At 49.4% G+C, this 17,383-nt stretch overlaps 1 protein-coding gene across 2 annotated transcripts in view; it reads left to right on the top strand.

Annotated features, from left to right (window-relative positions):
• The window catches only part of LOC144672740 (beta-1,4 N-acetylgalactosaminyltransferase 1-like), an 88,308-nt gene that overhangs the window by 56,605 nt on the left and 14,320 nt on the right, over positions 1-17,383 (top strand). Inside the window, exons 7-8 of one of the 2 annotated variants that reach the window (XM_078534705.1) lie at positions 1,565-1,657; positions 6,279-6,466. In XM_078534705.1, coding sequence (XP_078390831.1) covers positions 1,565-1,657; positions 6,279-6,466 — 281 coding nt within the window. The remainder of the gene's footprint in view (positions 1-1,564; positions 1,658-6,278; positions 6,467-17,383) is intronic. The other variant, XM_078534706.1, reaches the window with a different exon arrangement.

Raw genomic sequence — 17,383 nt, 5'->3', positions numbered from 1 at the left:
CTGCACCAGATGCTGCTCCCAATACCTTAGGAAAAAGAAAATTATGTAGGATGTGCAACACAGAAACAGGCTTTTAAGCCCAACTGGACTCTGCCAGTATTTCTGCTCCACTCAAACCTCCTCCCATCTTACTTCAGCTCACTCTTATCAGCATAACCTTCTATTCCTTTCTCTCTCATCTGTTTAACTAGATTCCCCTTAAATGCATCTATACTATTCACCTCAACAATGTAATAGCAAGTTCCACATTCTCCTCACTCTCTGGGTAAAGAGGTTTCTCCTGAATTCTCGACTGGATTTATTAGTGACTAGCTGATATTTCTGATCCCTAGTTTTGGGCCCCTACAAGTGGAAACATCATCTCTATGCTTACACTATCAAAGCATTTCACAATCTTAAGTAGTGTCAGCTGTGGCCTAGTCAGCACCACTCTTGCCTCTAAGTCACAGAGTTCTAGGTTCAAGTCAGACCACATTTAGAATATTGTGAGCAATTTTGGGCCCCGTATCTCAGGAAGGATGTGCTGGCCCTGGAGAGGGTCCAGAGGAGGTTCACGAGAACGATCCCAGGAATGAAAGGCTTAACATATGAGGAACGTTTGAGGACTCGGGGTCTATACTCGATGGAGTTTAGAAGGATGAGGAGGGATCTGATTGAAACTTACAGAATACTGAAAGGCCTGGATAGAGTGGACGTGGGGAAGATGTTTCCATTAGTAGGAGAGACTAGGACCCAAGGGTACAGCCTCAGAGTAAAGGGAAGACCTTTTAGAACAGAGATGAGGAGAAACTTCTTTAGCCAGAGAGTGGTGAATCTATGGAATTCATTGCCACAGAAGGCTGTGGAGGCCAGGTCATTGAGTGTATTTAAGACCGAGATAGATAGGTTCTTGATTGGTAAGGGGATCAAAGGTTACGGGGAGAAGGCAGGAGAATGGGGTTGAGAAACTTATCAGCCATGATTGAATGGCGGGGCAGACTTGATGGGCCGAATGGCCTAATTTCTGCTCCTATGTCTGAAGTCCCATGCCAGGACTTGAGTGCAAACATCAAGGTTTGATGCTCCCAGTGCAGTGCTGAGGGCGTGCTGCACTGTTGGATGTGCTGTTTTAGAAGAGATTTTAAGCCTGACCTTCTGTGGTGGATGGAAAAGGGATCCTGATTTCAAAGAAGAGCAGCGGAGTTATCTGATGCCCTGGCCGATGTTTTCCCCTTCACTCAACGTGACAAAAATATGGTCATTATCACGTTGCTGTTTGTGGGATCTTGCTGTGCGCACATTGGCTGCTGCGTTTCCTGCATTGCATGTGACGACACACCAAAAGTACTTCATTGGCTGTAAAGTGCTTTGAGACATTTGGTGGTTGTGAACAGTGCTGTAGAAAAGCAAGCCTTCCTTCCATTTGTAATGGGTCACCCCCTCAGCCTTTCAAATGGTTGTTTTTTGCTTCCCTATTTTGAATGCTCTCTGTGTGACTCCAAACCCATATTGGACTGATGTGACTTGTCTGGATGGAATGTGCTGCACTGATGGGTCGGTTAATTGTCATTCTCCATTTTTCCAGTGTTGTTCGAGACGGAGGGACATCAGGCTGAATTTACCATTAAGATTCGACATCCTGTCATACCGAGGCTTTATAATGTTAAGAACCAGTCAGGTCAGTGACAGCTTGCTTGAGGTTAGTGATGACTGGGTTCAAATCACAGCTCATTAACAGTTGAAGGGAATTGGGCATGGTTCATGCTTGTTATCATTTTTCGCAAAGAGCAGGGCTTCCCAAACTGTAGGTCGCGCCCCTCCTAGGCGAGATTTTAGGGTCATGAGCTTTGAGGCAGCAATGGCTGCCATGGAGCTCGGACTGACTTCGGACAGCTGCGCGGCTCCTTTAAATCCTTCCTTTTTTTGTTGGCGGGCGTGGCCTGATGGACTGCTCTCTGAGGCCTGACTGCTGCTGCAAAAAAAGGCCTGTGAAAAGGTAGGTGTTAATTTCTTTTTATAGAAAGCCTATTTCTTCAATAGTCGTGACCGTCTTGCATCAATGATCAGGATAATAATGCATTAATAACAATAACCATAAGTCTATTCCATTAATAACCAGAATCCTATTGCATCAATAATGAGGGTCCTATTACATCGATGTGCTGAGTCCTGTTAGATTTGTAATCAGAGCTCTATTACTTTAATATTCAGAATACCAATACATTAATAATCAGGATCCCATTACATTAATAGCCTGGTGCCTATTGCATCTACAATCAGGATCTTATTGTATAAATAATTAGTGTCCTATTACATTAATAATCAGGATAATAATCTATTATCATTATGATAGATTATACATTAATTACACAGTTCCTATTGTATTAATAATACGCTGTCTATCGCCAACAGCTCTTGTAACCCCCAGATGTTCACTGTGGAGGGTCACAAAGTCTAAAAGAGGGTCACACCAGGAATACATTTGGGAAGCACTGATGTAGAAGTAATTTGCGACTGAAATGTCACCAGCTCTTACTGGCTATCAGGCTAGGTTCACAAGCCCATACTAGCACTGGTAAGCTGCGCTTACAGGGAACAGGGGCAGTGAATAAAAGCCCTGACTCTGACCTGAACTCCATTTGGGCCCAGCTCCTCCTGCGGACTATCGTGGACCCAATGTGGAACCTGTTGTTTGAGCGTGTCAAAATTGGATCTGTGCCAACCCGCGCCCTCCAGCTCCCGTAGAGCGGGTAGGCCTTGTCGAGTTTTGAAATATAAGCCCTGCAAACCCTTTTGAGTAAGCTACAGGTGCGGGGACGGTTTGGCCGCAGGGCTCAGCCTGCAGCACAGTTGGGTTGGGAGTGCAAAATAGGGCGATGCTGCAACGCTTTGAAGGGTTGCCGCTAACCAGTGGTAAAGGGGAAGCTGCGCAGTAGCAGGAAAAGTTGCCATAATGGTGCAATGGACTTAGGTGGGCAACACTGCCCACTCACACACACACACACACACCCAACCCTTGATGCTGAATAGTTGGAGTTCCTGCTGTAAGGGCTGCCCCAAAGATACCACCTAAATGGAGGAGGTTCACCCGCTCTGAGTCAATATGATCACCCAGTTGGCATCAGGAGCTAATCATGCATTTCATACGGGGGCTTGTCAAGCAAGGCACAGACCTAAGATCGGAAATGCCTCATCCTCCATAAAATACCATTTGAACAGGACTATTCTCTTCCATACATACTCTTTTATTGTTTCTGAACTCTTCTTCAAGGTCAAAGCAGCCAGGAAACAGCAAACATTGGGCTAGGGCTATCAAGGCCTAGGGCAAAGGCTTCTCAGCTGTTAGGGATTCTTCAGTGGAGGCAGCGGCCATGGGTGCAGAGAATAACTCTATTCTCATAACAACCACTCACCTTCAAATAATGCAGAAAAATATCATTGGCTCTTCCTGGAAGATGCTGTTTCTGAGGTCAGGTATCACCGGAAGATTAAAGTGCCGACCCTTTCTCTTCATGAATGCCGTGGGCTGAAATAAAGAGCTAAGAAACAACTGAGGTGTAGCGCCTTTCAAGCATCACGGTCGTCGCTTCTCTGGCACCTGGTGCACCGCAGACTGTGTGGGACGTCTCCAGACGTGAGCTGGAAAGCTAGCTGCTGTGGTAATCACCACTCTGGGGCCGGGCTGTTCCAGATGTTTGCAGGTCAGATGGGATGACCCGGTGTGGACCTGCCCTGTAAAGTGGTGAAGACAGGCTTCTCCTGACACGTCCAGGGTGTGGCCTAGTGCCTCTGGGGGCTAATGCCTCCAGGGCTAATGCTTCTCCATTTGTTAACTCAAATATGGAGATATAAAAATCCAAGAAAGGACCAGCAGGTCCATCACATCCCCACCCATCCTGACATGATACAGCTGAAACACTGCAATCCGCCTCTCTGATTCACCGCAAGAGAACTTGGTGATTGGCACCAACCCCCATTGACCTACCTATCTTTTATATGCCTACCACTAGCAGGAAATTGTTCCTCTCCCTGTTGAATGCGAGTGAACAGGGAGTGCCCTGGGCCAATATTCACCCCTCGAGCAACATCACGAGAAACAGATTGACTGGCCGTTCTATTCACTTGGTGCCTTTTTGGGAGCTTGCTGTGTGCAAATTGGCTGCTGCATTTGCCTACACAACAACTGTGACTGCACTTCAAAGGTAATCCATTGGATCTCTTGCACCTTGTGACTTCCTGGGGGAGCAACAGGGCGCTAAGTCAATGCAAGCTCTTTCCTTATGGTGGTATAACTGAAGCCCACCAGGCACTGGCACAGGATGGTGATCGATACCATCTTCCCTGGCATTCCCTGGGCCACCATGACCACCCACAACCTGAGCCGCTTAGCAAAGCTTGCCCATTGATTAGCGTGGGTATAAAGTACATCAGCCTGAATACATCTGCAATAGATACTACAAAAGCGCAAAATTCCTATCTCGGTGAAAATTGTGAAATAACTCCCTGTGACCTTTAAACCCTGCATGACTCAGTCTGCAATGTGCTACAAACCTTATTTTTCCAGAACAGATGCTGCAAAAACACGAGTGGATTTTGTTCTTTCTCTCTCTCTCTTTTTAAGCAGTTTCTCCCCATCTCTTCTGAAGCGCTGGCCAGTTTGGTATACAGTCCCCAGAGCAGCAGTACTTGATTGGCACCTCACGTTGAAGCACGGCAACTTTGCGGCACAGGAAGAGGCCATTTAACCCCCTGCGTCTGCTCCAGATGTCAAAGAACCATCCAGCCGAATCTCACTTTCCAGCTCTTGGTCTGTAGCCCTGTGGGTTACAGCATGATAAAAGCATATCCAAGGGTGGTGGAAACAGATTCAATCATAACTTTCAACAGGGAATTGGAGAAACACATCATAGAAATCATAGAATATTTATGATACAGAAGGAAGCCATTCTGCCCATTGAGTCCGTGATGACCAATGAAGACCTATCCAGTCTAATCCCATCTTCCTGGACTAGGCCCAAACGAGCATGCATACATATAACATGCAAAGTAGGAGCATTAGGAGTAGGCCATTTGGCCCCTCAAGCCTGCTCTACCATTTGATAATATCATGACTGATCTTATTTTGACCTCTACTTTCCTGTCTACCCCCCTATACACTTTGACACCCTTCTCAGTCAAGAATATACATGTATCTAACTCAGCCTTTAAAACATTCAATGACCCAGCCTCCACTGCTCTCTGGAGAAGAGAATTCCCCAGACTAACGACCCTCTGAGAGAAACAAATTCTCCTCATCTCAGTCTTAAATGGGCGAGCCCTTATTTTTAAACTGTGTCCCCTAGTTCTAGTCTCTCCCACAAGAAGAAACATCCTCTCAGCATCCACCCTGTCAAGATCCCTCAGGATCTTATATGTTTCAATATGATCACCTCTCATTCTTCTAAACTCCAATGGACACAGGCCTAACCTGTCCGGCCTTCCCTCGTATGATAATCCCCCATCCCAGGAATCAGTCGATTGAGCCTTCTCTGCACTGCTTCTAATGCAGGTACATGTTTTCTTAAATAAGGAGACCAATACTGCACATAGTATTCCAGGTGTGGTCTCACCAACCATGGTAAAACATCCCTACTTTTATATTCCATTCCCCTTGCAATAAACAACATAATTCCATTTGCTTCCTAATCACTTGTTGTACCTGCATACTAACTTTTCCTGATTCATGTACCAGGACACCCAGATCCCCCTGTACCTCAGAGTTCCGTAATCTTTCCCCATTTAAATAATATTCTGCTCCTCTTTCTGCCAAAGTGGATGAGTTCACATTTTCCCACATTAAACTCCATCTGCCAAATTTTTGCCCACTAACCTAACCTATCTCTATCCCTCTACAGACTCCTTGGGCCGAATTTTCACAGATGGGGCTAAATGGTATAAGTTTGTCAGGGGGTTTTGTACATAGGAAACGTGGAGAGTCATGAGCATTACAGGAATAAACAAGAGTATGTTTGTAGTAAATTTGCAAATAATCTGTTTGTAATCTGTAACTTTAATATTTTTTATTAATTGTATGCTTTGGCAAAATGCTGCTAGCCCAATAAGCAGTTTGAAAAACTCTCAGCTGGGCTCAATTTCCAACCCATGGCTTGCTCTGACTGATGCAATATTGCTGAAATGTTCTAACCATATCCTGGCAGACTCTGGTAGCCAGTATGGTCAAACAAGCTGGTGCCATGAGCTCAAAAGGTTACTCTTGTACCAAAACAAAAGGTGGTCACTTGCTGTTCTCTGTGTTTTAGGCTATAACATCAGTGCCTTGGTAACTATAGCAACCAAAACGTTTCTGAGGTATGACAAGCTGAGGGAGCTGATATCGAGCGTTAGGAAGTATTACCCCAATGTCACCATTGTAATTGCGGATGACAACGACAAACCACAAAAGATTGAAGGAGCGTTCATTGAGCAATACTTCATGCCATTTAAGAAGGTACATGTCTTTTGTAAATTAGGAGGCAGGGAGAGGGTGGGATTAAGGCTTGCAGGGGAGGTCAGAATGCCACCTCTTCTTGCCTGAGGCTTCGATCGGGCCCAGACTGACAGACAGGTCATCAGTTTCTTTTATTTATAGTTCCAAGGGTCTTAGGCCGATGGTTCCAACTGGCTTCAACACATGCGATTACTGACCGACTGCAATAGGTGCTCACGCACAAGGGTTGCCAACTCTGCTGGGGTAATGGAAGGGTGCTGTGTGGGAGTTGGAGTCAAGACACATTGAAGGACAGTTTAACGAGAGTTCTGAACAACATTTAAACTATTTTTAGCACATTTCTTAGCACTGTCAACACCTCTTTGTCCTTTTGTCTGTGACATCTTTTGGTTATCTCCACCTATCACTGGCCCTCTATCCAGCTCTACCTGTCCCACCCCCCCACTTAAACCAGCTTATATTTCACCTCTTTTCTATTTTTCCTTAGTTCTGTTGAAGAGTCATACGGACTCGAAACGTTAACTGTGTTCCTCTCCGCAGATGCTGTCAGACCTGCTGAGTTTTTCCAGCTATTTTTATTTTTGTTCAACATTTAAACTACGCTGGTCATGAACAGCAACTGCTTCATAGGAACAGGAGGAGACTAGTTAGCCCCTAAGGCCTGCTCCACTAAACAGTCTGATCATAGTCGATCTGCGACTACGATCCCATATCCTTTGATAACTTACTGATATTTATATAGCTCCTTTATAATAAATGTCCCAAGGTGCTTCCCAGGAGCATTATAAAACAAAGTTTGACCCTGAGCCACATAGGGAGATATTAGGTCAGGTGACCAAACGCTTGGTCAAAGAGGTCAGTTTTAAGGAGTGTCTTAAAGGAGGAAAGTGAGGTAGAGAGGCGGAGAGGGGTAGGGAGGGAATTCCAGAGCTTGGGGCCCAGGCAGCTGAAGGCACGGCCGCCAATGGTGGAGCGATTAGAATTCGGGATGCACAAGAGGCCAGAATTTTAGGATCATAGATATCTCAAACAGTTATAGGACTGGAGGAGATTACAGAGATAGGGAGGGGTGAGACCACAGAGGGATTGAAAATGAGGATGAGAATTTTAAAATAAAGATGTTGCTTGACCGGGAGCCAATGTAGGTCAGTGAGCACAGGGGTGATAGGGGAACGGGACTTGGTGTGAGTTAGGACACGGGCAGCAGAGGTTTGGATGACCTCAAGTTTACAGAGTGTAGAATGTGGGAGAGCAGCCAGGATTGGGTTGGAATAGTCGAGTCTGGAGGTAACAAAGGCATGGATGAGGGTTTCAGCAGCAGATGAGCTGAGACAGGGGCAAAGCTGAGTGATGTTATGGAGGTGGAAATAAGCCGTCTTAGTGACGGTGTGGTCAACTTGGAGTTGAATATGACACCAATGTTGCAAACAGGCTGGGTTAGCCTCAGACTGTTGCCAGGGAGAGGGATGTATTCAATAATTAGGGAACAGAGTTTGGAGCAGGAACCAAAAACAACCGCTTCAGTCTTCCCAGTATTTAACTGTAGGAAATTTCTGCTCATCCAGTACTGGGTGTCGGATAAGCAGTCTGATAATTTAGCACCAGTGGAGGAGTTGAGAGAGGTGGGGGTGAGGTAGAGCTGGGTGTCATCAGCGTACATGTGAAAACTAACACTGTGCTTTCGGATGGTGTCACTGAGGGGCAGCATGTAGATGAGAAATAGGAGGGGGCCAAGGATAGATCCTTGGGGGGACACCAGAGGTAACGGGGCAGGAGCAGGAAGAGAAGCCATTTCCAGTGATTCTCTGGCTCCGATTAGATGGATAAGAATGGAACCAGGTGAGAGCAGGTCCCACCCAGCTGGACGACAGTGGAGAGGTGTTGGAGGAGGATGGTGTGGTCAAACCGTGTCAAAGGCTGCAGACAGGTCGAGAAGGAGGAGGAGGGAAAGTTTACCTGTGTCACAGTCACACAGGATGTCATTGTGACTTTGATACCTCTAGAGAAAAAAAATCAATCAGTCTCAGATTTCAAATTAACAGTTGATCTAGCATCAGTTGGCATTTGCAAAAGAGAGTCCCAAACATCTAGCACCCTTTGCATGAACATGTATTTCTTATTTCACTCCTGTGAGGTTAGTTCCAATGTTGTGACTATAGCCTTTGGTCCTGGTGTCTCAAACTAATGGAAATAGTTTCTCTCGCTCTACACTATCTGTTCCCCTTATTGAAAACTTTGATCGAGTCACCCCTTAACCTTCTCAATTCAAAAGAATACAATCCTAGTTTGTTTAATCTCTCTTCATAATTTAATCCTTGATGTCCAGCTATCGTTCTGGTAAATCTGCACTGCACTCCCTCCAAGGTCAATATATCCTTCCTGGTGTCCAGAACTGCTCCCAGTAATTCCAGGTGTGGACTAACCAGGGCTTTGTGCAGCTGAAGAATGACTTCTACCCCCTTGTATTCCAGTCCTCCAGATATAAAGGGAAAAGTTTTCCATTCCCCAGAACAGACCTTAGTCAGCACAAAATAAATCCACATAGAGAGCTTCAAACTCGGGATAAAATCAGCAACTGCTGGACAAACTCAGCAGGTCTGGCAGCATCTTGTGGAGAGAGAAACAGAGTTAACATTTCGAGACCAATATTACTCTTCCTCAGAACGGAGTTACATTGCAAAGAAGAGTCATGTTGGCCTCGAAATGTTGGGCGAGATAAAAACTTAGAAACAGAGGAAGTAGGAGCCGGAGTAGGCCATTCGGCCCTTCGAGCCTGCTCCACCATTCATTATGATCATGGCTGATCATCCAACTCAATAGCCTGCTCCCGCTTTCTCCCCATATCCTTTGATCCCTTTTGCCCCAAGAGCTATATCTAACTCCTTCTTGAAAACATACAATGTTTTGGTCTCAACTACTTTCTGTGGTAACGAATTCCACAGGCTCACTACTCTCTGGGTGAAGAAATTTCTCCTCATCTCAGTCCTAAATGGTCTACCCCGTATCCTCAGACTGTGACCCCTGGTTCTGGACTCCCCCACCATTGGGAACATCCTTCCTGCATCCACCCTGTCTAGTCCTGTTAGAATTTTATAGGATTCTATGAGATCCCCCCTCATTCTTCTGAACTCCAGCGAATATAATCCTAATCGGCTCAATCTCTCCTCATATGTCAGTCCCGCCATCCCAGGAATCAGTCGGGTAAACCTTCGCTGCACTCCCTCTATAGCAAGTACATCCTTCCTCAGATAAGGAGACCAAAACTGCACACAATATTCCAGGTGTGGTCTCACCAAGGCCCTGTACAATTGCAGCAAGACATCCCTGTTCCTGTACTCGAATCCTCTGGCCCTGGCGCCGGCGGGCATCGTCGGCAGGCAGGATGGGAAACCGGCTCTCCAAATTTTCCCGTCCTGCCCGCAGCGATGCCCACCAATGGGACCGGAAAATTCTACCCGCTTCTCTCCCCATGGATGCTGCCAGACCTGCTGAGTTTTTCCAGCGCTTTTTCTGTTTTTCTTTCAAATTTCCAACATCCGGAATATTTTGCTTTTATTTCAGACTAGGAACGTTAGTCATTCAGCCCACTCAAGCCTCGTTTAGATCACAGTTGATTTCTACCTCAACTCCAGTGATCCATCTTTGTTTCAGATCCCTTGATAGACAAGATGTCTGTGGACCATGTTAAAGATCAGCAAGCGAGCCATACGATTACAGCAGCAACTTGCAATTATAAAGCATCTTTAATGTCATAAAACACCCCAAAGCGCTTCACAGAACCCCCCCTGCTCCTTCAGTTATTGTGCCCTAAGAGTGTTTTGGTCCATGATTATTCCTGGCAAAGTGGTTAACCACTACCTTTCACAGTATGGCTGACCAGGAAACTCTCCTACTCTTTACCGCCCGCCATCAGGTGTATTAGAAGGATTTGCAGGCTGGTAATCAACCTGATTGGCCACATTATGAACACACCTTCCATGGCCATCAGGTCATGGAGTGGGACTTGAACCCAGAGGTAGGGACTCTCCCACTGCACCCACAAGACCTTCTCACTTCACAGGATGGTCAGGCAAAAGCTGACACTGAGTCACCCAAAGACAAATTGGGACAGGCGACCCAAAGGTTGGTTGAAGAACTGAGTTTTTAAGGTGAAAATTAAATGAGGAGAGAGAGAGAGAGGTGGAGGGAGACGGAGAGGATTCAGAAAGGAACTTCAGAGATTCGAATATATGGCCGCTAATTGTGGGGTGGATGTAAATTGAGGATGCAAGAGGCCAGGATTGGAAAAGAGCAGAGATCTCGGAGGATTGTGGGAGCTGGAGGAGATAGAAAGAGATGGAAATATTTGAAAACAAGGATAAGAATATTAAAATGGAGGCATTGCCAGAGAGGAGGCCAATGTAGATCAGTGAGCACAGCAGGTGATAGAGGGCGGAAGGAGTTGGTGGGAGCAAGGACACAGGCAGCAGAGTTTCGGGTGAGTTGAAGTTAATGGAGGGTGGAAGGCGGGCATTGTCGGGACTGTGACTGGATTCATTGTAAAATATTCTTTTTACACCACAAGATTCATTTCAGTGTAAACTGGCAGACATTTGCATTGTAATTTGGGCTCAACTTCATCTCCATCCCTTCCAAATCCTCTCTGTCCCTGTGTTACAGTCGTCGCCATGGTGATGAGAAGGTCGGTTGGAAATGGGAGCTCCTTTCCTTGTTTTGAGTAACCTGGCAGCGTAGGAAAAGCTTGTCCAGAGATTTTATTTTCCCCCAATGGCGCACTTGGCTAGGGATTGAGAACTCTGGTGAGGTAGCACTTCTTACAGGGCAGAATATCACAATCAAAGGGGAACGTTAGCGGGGACATTAGAGTTAACTGACTGATCGCAAAGACAGGGTAGAACCAGGGAGAGGGGGGGGCAACACTGCTTCTTTCATGTTGAAGAGTTGGGGGCCCTGCTGCAGGAGATGTACATAAATGGCCCAATTTGGGACTGAAGACCTCCCTCCAGTCCAGGCACAGATGCCAGGAGGTTGCCAGCTGGGCCCAATTGCAGCGAATGCCACCTGGTTGTAAGTGAAGAGGAGATTTGTTGGAACTGGACGGAAGGTAAAGCTGCGCACGCTCCTCGCTGTGGGGCCTGTTTGTCATGCACCCAGCATAAATTGGGAACCCCCCTCGCCCACTGCAAAGCACCATTTTGAGAAAACTGCCCCCCGGTCCTTTCGCTGGATCGCTAGCAGATGTGGAACAACCCAAGCTTCGAGAACAAGAGCCTCCTCTGAAGCTGGAAGGTCATCACAGTTGCCTTGTTTCCTTGGCAGCCGTTTCGCCACCCCCAGGATTTCTTCTGCTGCCAAAACATGCGGGCCAATGCGGAGAGCCATGCACTGGCGCCATCCTGACGGCCCCGCTAGATAACGATCACTGTGATGCCTGATGTTCCTGTGGTCAAATGCCACCTGGGCATTATGCCCCCAGTGCGGTCTCTTCACACAGGCATGGTGTTGACATGACGTCTGCGACATCTTGTCCTGGAGGGAAGCCTGGGACTTTGTGGAAGTTCCACGTCCTGTCCGATTGATGCCCCCTTTCCCCAGGGAAAGGGCTGAGGGTGCTTCACCTTGCTAACGCAGTGCACACTGCAGACTGCCTGATGCAGTACCTGTCCTGGTCGGACAGCTTGAAAGGACCTGTTAGCGGGAAAGCTCCACGCTGTGGTAACCCTCCACGGAAAGAGCCATCTCAGTTCCGCTACAACCCTGTGGCAGCCTGGTCCACAAAGTAGAGGTGGTGATGACAGGCCCCCTCTCACAAGTGCAGGTTTATATTGGCGGAATAGCTATAAATATGGCTCGCAGGTTAGTGACACCTGCGGTGTCACTGTGCCCCCTCTTAACAGCCCCTGATGAACTCCTTTCCTCTGTCGGAAAGCCTCCTGAACATTTGAAAGCTGGTGAGGAGTGCCCCCCTGGTCACCGCTTTACACGGCGCTATTTAAATGCCTGCAGCAGCTTAGGGCACTGAGCAATAACAGCCAAAATCTCAACGCAAGAATACCAGAGCTGCAAGCAGAAAATCAAAACAAATAATGACAAGGCAAGATTCAAAAGGCTTGAGCAAAATCAAGTCATCAAAACTTTTGCTGTGAGCGCAACCTGCAGCTAGTTTTAGGAGGGCTGGTGCAGCTGGCCCGATCGCCCCAGAATACCTGATAAATGTGGGCGAACTGCATTCTGTAGGTGCTTCCTTGTCTGAATGCCACGAATTCTGGCAGGGGACCAATATTTATATTATTTTTCTATTACAGGGAGGCTACTGGTAGCACAGCCTCATTTTTACATGGAAAATCACTGCTTCTGCAACCAGTCCACTGCAAACTGGCCAAGGCCCAGCAAATGCCTTTCTCTAGAATATTCAAGAGGGATTGTGTGGGCTGTGAGGGCGTGATATCACAGACAGCAGTTCAGATTACAATACAAATGGCTGCCAAATTGCACGGTTTGCGTCTAAAAAGAATAGTCGATTCCTCTTACTACTGGGCGTACCAGACTCCAAAACGCACAGTCCTCCTTTTAGACTGGGGTTGTGGTAACCTCCAGTAGACCTGGTGACGGGTCCAGTCTCTCTCTCCCACTCCCTGTGGCAAGGGTGGACCTCTGGCTTACATGACATCATCACCTTCTCTGTCTCTACCGCTGACTCCTACTCACTCACGAACTGTGCTTTGTCCAGTGAAACGGCCTCAGACTGACTAGCTGGGAGCCATGGGTGGATGCCTGCGTTTGGCGTGTGAGTGATGCAGAGAGGGGTCTAGTATGGTGGCTGAGAAGTATCACCTGAATCACGGCTCACAAAGCCAATGGTGGGTGTAATTCTTGAGGGGGTGTGAACTTGGGAGCGAGTTTGTGTTGTGTATGAGTGTGTGTCTACATGTGATTGAGAGTGAGTTGTGTGAATGTATGAGGTTTTTTTTATTCGTCCATGGGATGTGGGCATCACTGGCTAGGCCAGCATTTATTGCCCATCCCCAATTGCCCTTGTTCAGAGGGCATTTAAGAGTCAACCACATTGCTGTGGGTCTGGAGTCACATGTAGGCCAGACCAGGTAAGGGTGGCAGATTTCCTTCCCTAAAGAACATTAGTGAACCAGATGGGTTTTTATGACCATTGACTATGTTTTCATGGTCATCATCAGACTGTTAATTCCAGAGCCAGGATTTCACAACCCTGCTGCAGCATGTCTCACACCCGCACCCGCCCCACCCCCAGCGCATGGGGTGAGTCATTTAAATCTTCATTCAGTTCGATGGGAACCATAAAATCCTGCAACAGAGTTTTATTGAATTCAAATTTCACCATCTACCATGGTGGGATTTGAGCCCAGGTCCCCAGAGCATTACCCTCGGTCACTGGATTACCAGTCCAGTGACAATACCACTATGCCACCATTTCCCAGGTGAGTGTGTGGATGTGCGAGGTGTGAGTGAGTGTGTGGATGTGTGAGGTGTGAGTGAGTGTGTGGACGTGCGAGGTGTGAGTGAGTGTGTGGACGTACGAGGTGTGAGTGAGTGTGTGGATGTGCAAGGTGTGAGCGAGTGTGTGGATGTGTGAGGTGTGAGCGAGTGTGTGCATGTGCGAGGTGTGAGTGAGTGTGTGGATGTGTGAGGTGTGAGTGAGTGTGTGGATGTGCGAGGTGTGAGTGAGTGTGTGGATGTGCGAGGTGTGAGTGAGTGTGTGGACGTACGAGGTGTGAGTGAGTGTGTGGATGTGCAAGGTGTGAGTGAGTGTGTGGATGTGTGAGGTGTGAGCGAGTGTGCGCATGTGCGAGGTGTGAGTGAGTGTGTGGATGTGCGAGGTGTGAGTGAGTGTGTGGAGGTGTGAGTGAGTGTGTGGATGTGTGAGGTGTGAGTGAGTGTGTGGATATGTGAGGTGTCAGTGAGTGTGTGCATGTGCGAGGTGTGAGTGAGTGTGTGGATGTGCAAGGTGTGAGTGAGTGTGTGGTGGTGTGAGTGAGTGTGTGGATGTGCGAGGTGTGAGTGAGTGTGTGGACGTGCGAGATGTGAGTGTGTGGACGTGCGAGATGTGTGTGTGTGGACGTGCGAGATGTGAGTGTGTGGACGTGCGAGATGTGAGTGTGTGGATGTGCGAGGTGTGAGTGTGTGGATGTGCGAGGTGTGAGTGTGTGGATGTGCGAGGTGTGAGTGTGTGGATGTGCGAGGTGTGAGTGAGTGTGTGGACGTGCGAGGTGTGGGTATGTGGATGTGTGAGGTGTGAGTGTGTGGATGTGTGAGGTGTGAGCGAGTGTGTGGAGGTGCGAGGTGTGAACGAGTGCGTGGACGTGTGAGCGAGTGTGTGGACGTGCGAGGTGTGAGCGAGTGCGTGGAGGTGCGAGGTGTGAGCGAGTGCGTGGACGTGCGAGGTGTGAGCGAGTGCGTGGAGGTGCGAGGTGTGAGCGAGTGCGTGGACGTGCGAGGTGTGAGCGAGTGCGTGGACGTGCGAGGTGTGAGCGAGTGCGTGGACGTGCGAGGTGTGAGCGAGTGCGTGGACGTGCGAGGTGTGAGCGAGTGCGTGGACGTGCGAGGTGTGAGCGAGTGCGTGGAGGTGCGTGGTGTGAGCGAGTGCGTGGACGTGCGAGGTGTGAGCGAGTGCGTGGAGGTGCGAGGTGTGAGCGAGTGCGTGGAGGTGCGAGGTGTGAGCGAGTGCGTGGAGGTGCGAGGTGTGAGCGAGTGCGTGGACGTGCGAGGTGTGAGCGAGTGCGTGGACGTGCGAGGTGTGAGCGAGTGCGTGGACGTGCGAGGTGTGAGCGAGTGCGTGGACGTGCGAGGTGTGAGCGAGTGCGTGGACGTGCGAGGTGTGAGCGAGTGCGTGAACGTGTGAGCGAGTGCGTGGACGTGCGAGGTGTGAGCGAGTGCGTGGACGTGCGAGGTGTGAGTGAGTGCGTGAACGTGAGAGTGAGTGTGTGGACGTGCGAGGTGTGAGCGAGTGCGTGGAGGTGCGAGGTGTGAGCGAGTGTGTGGACGTGCGAGTTGTGAGCGAGTGCGTGGAGGTGAGAGGTTCTGAGCGACTGCGTGGAGGTGAGAGGTTGTGAGCGAGTGCGTGGACGTGCGAGGTGTGAGTGTGTGGACGTGCGAGGTGTCAGTGAGTGTGTGAACGTGCGAGGTGTGAGCGAGTGCGTGGACGTGCAAGGAGTGAGTGCGTGGACGTGCAAGGTGTGAGCGAGTGCGTGGACGTGCAAGGTGTGAGCGAGTGCGTGGACGTGTGATGTGTGAGTGAGTGTGTGGAGGTGTGAGTGAGTGTGTGGATGTGTGAGGTGTGAGTGAGTGTGTGGATGTGTGAGGTGTGAGTGAGTGTGTGAATGTGCGAGGTGTGAGTGAGTGTCGATGTGTGAGGTGTGAGCGTGTGCGTGGACGTGCGAGGTGTGAGTGAGTGTGTGGACGTGTGAGGTGTGAGTGTGTGGACGTGCGAGGTGTGAGCGAGTGCGTGGACGTGCGAGGTGTGAGCGAGGGCGTGGAGGTGCGAGGTGTGAGCCAGTGTGTAGACATGCGAGTTGTGAGCGAATGCGTGGACGTGCGAGGTGTGAGTGTGTGGACGTGCGAGGTGTGAGCGAGTGTGTGAACGTGCGAGGAGTGAGTGTGTGAACGTGCGAGATGTGAGCGAGTGCGTGGACGTGCAAGGAGTGAGTGTGTGGACGTGCAAAGTGTGAGCGAGTGCGTGAACGTGCGATGTGTGAGCGAGAGTGTGGACGTGCGAGGTGTGAGCGAGTGTGTGGACGTGCGAGGTGTGAGCGAGTGCGTGGACGTGCGAGGTGTGAGCGATTGTTTGGAGGTGTGAGGTGTGAGTGAGTTTGTGGATGTGTAAGGTGTGAGTGAGTGTGTGTACGTGCGAGGTGTGAGTGAGTGGATGTGTGAGGTGTGAGTGAGTGTGTGGATGTGTGAGGTATGAGTGAGTGTGTGAACGTGCGAGGTGTGCATGAGTGTGTGGATGTGCGAGGTGTGAGTGAGTGTGTGGATGTGCGAGATGTGAGTGAGTGTGTGGATGTGTGAGGTGTGAGCGAGTGCGTGAACGTGCGAGGTGTGAGCGAGTGTGTGAACGTGCGAGGTGTGAGCGAGTGCGTGAACGTGCGAGGTGTGAGCGAGTGCGTGGACTTGCGAGGTGTGAGCGAGTGCGTGGACGTGTGAGGTGTGAGCGAGTGCGTGGACGTGCGAGGTGTGAGCGAGTGCGTGAACGTGCGAGGTGTGAGCGAGTACGTGGATGTGTGAGGTGTGAGCGAGTGCGTGGACGTGCGAGGTGTGAGCGAGTGCGTGGACTTGCGAGGTGTGAGCGAGTGCGTTGACGTGCGAGGTGTGAGCGAGTGCGTGGACGTGCGAGGTGTGAGCGAGTGTGTGGACGTGCGAGGTGTGAGCGAGTGCGTGGACGTGCGAGGTGTGAGCGAGTGCGTGGACGTGCGAGGTGTGAGCGAGTGCGTGGACGTGCAAGGTGTGAGCGAGTGCGTGGACGTGCAAGGTGTGAGCGAGTGCGTGGACGTGTGATGTGTGAGTGAGTGTGTGGAGGTGTGAGTGAGTGTGTGGATGTGTGAGGTGTGAGTGAGTGTGTGGATGTGTGAGGTGTGAGTGAGTGTGTGAATGTGCGAGGTGTGAGTGAGTGTCGATGTGTGAGGTGTGAGCGTGTGCGTGGACGTGCGAGGTGTGAGTGAGTGTGTGGACGTGCGAGGTGTCAGTGTGTGGACGTGCGAGGTGTGAGCGAGTGCGTGGACGTGCAAGGTGTGAGCGAGTGCGTGGACGTGTGATGTGTGAGTGAGTGTGTGGAGGTGTGAGTGAGTGTGTGGATGTGTGAGGTGTGAGTGAGTGTGTGGATGTGTGAGGTGTGAGTGAGTGTGTGAATGTGCGAGGTGTGAGTGAGTGTCGATGTGTGAGGTGTGA

The sequence above is a fragment of the Cetorhinus maximus genome, chromosome X (assembly GCF_964194155.1).
Source record: "Cetorhinus maximus chromosome X, sCetMax3.hap1.1, whole genome shotgun sequence".
Classification (NCBI taxonomy): domain Eukaryota; kingdom Metazoa; phylum Chordata; class Chondrichthyes; order Lamniformes; family Cetorhinidae; genus Cetorhinus; species Cetorhinus maximus.
The sequence above is the reverse complement of the archived record's forward strand: the minus strand, read 5'-3'. Positions and strand labels throughout refer to the sequence as shown.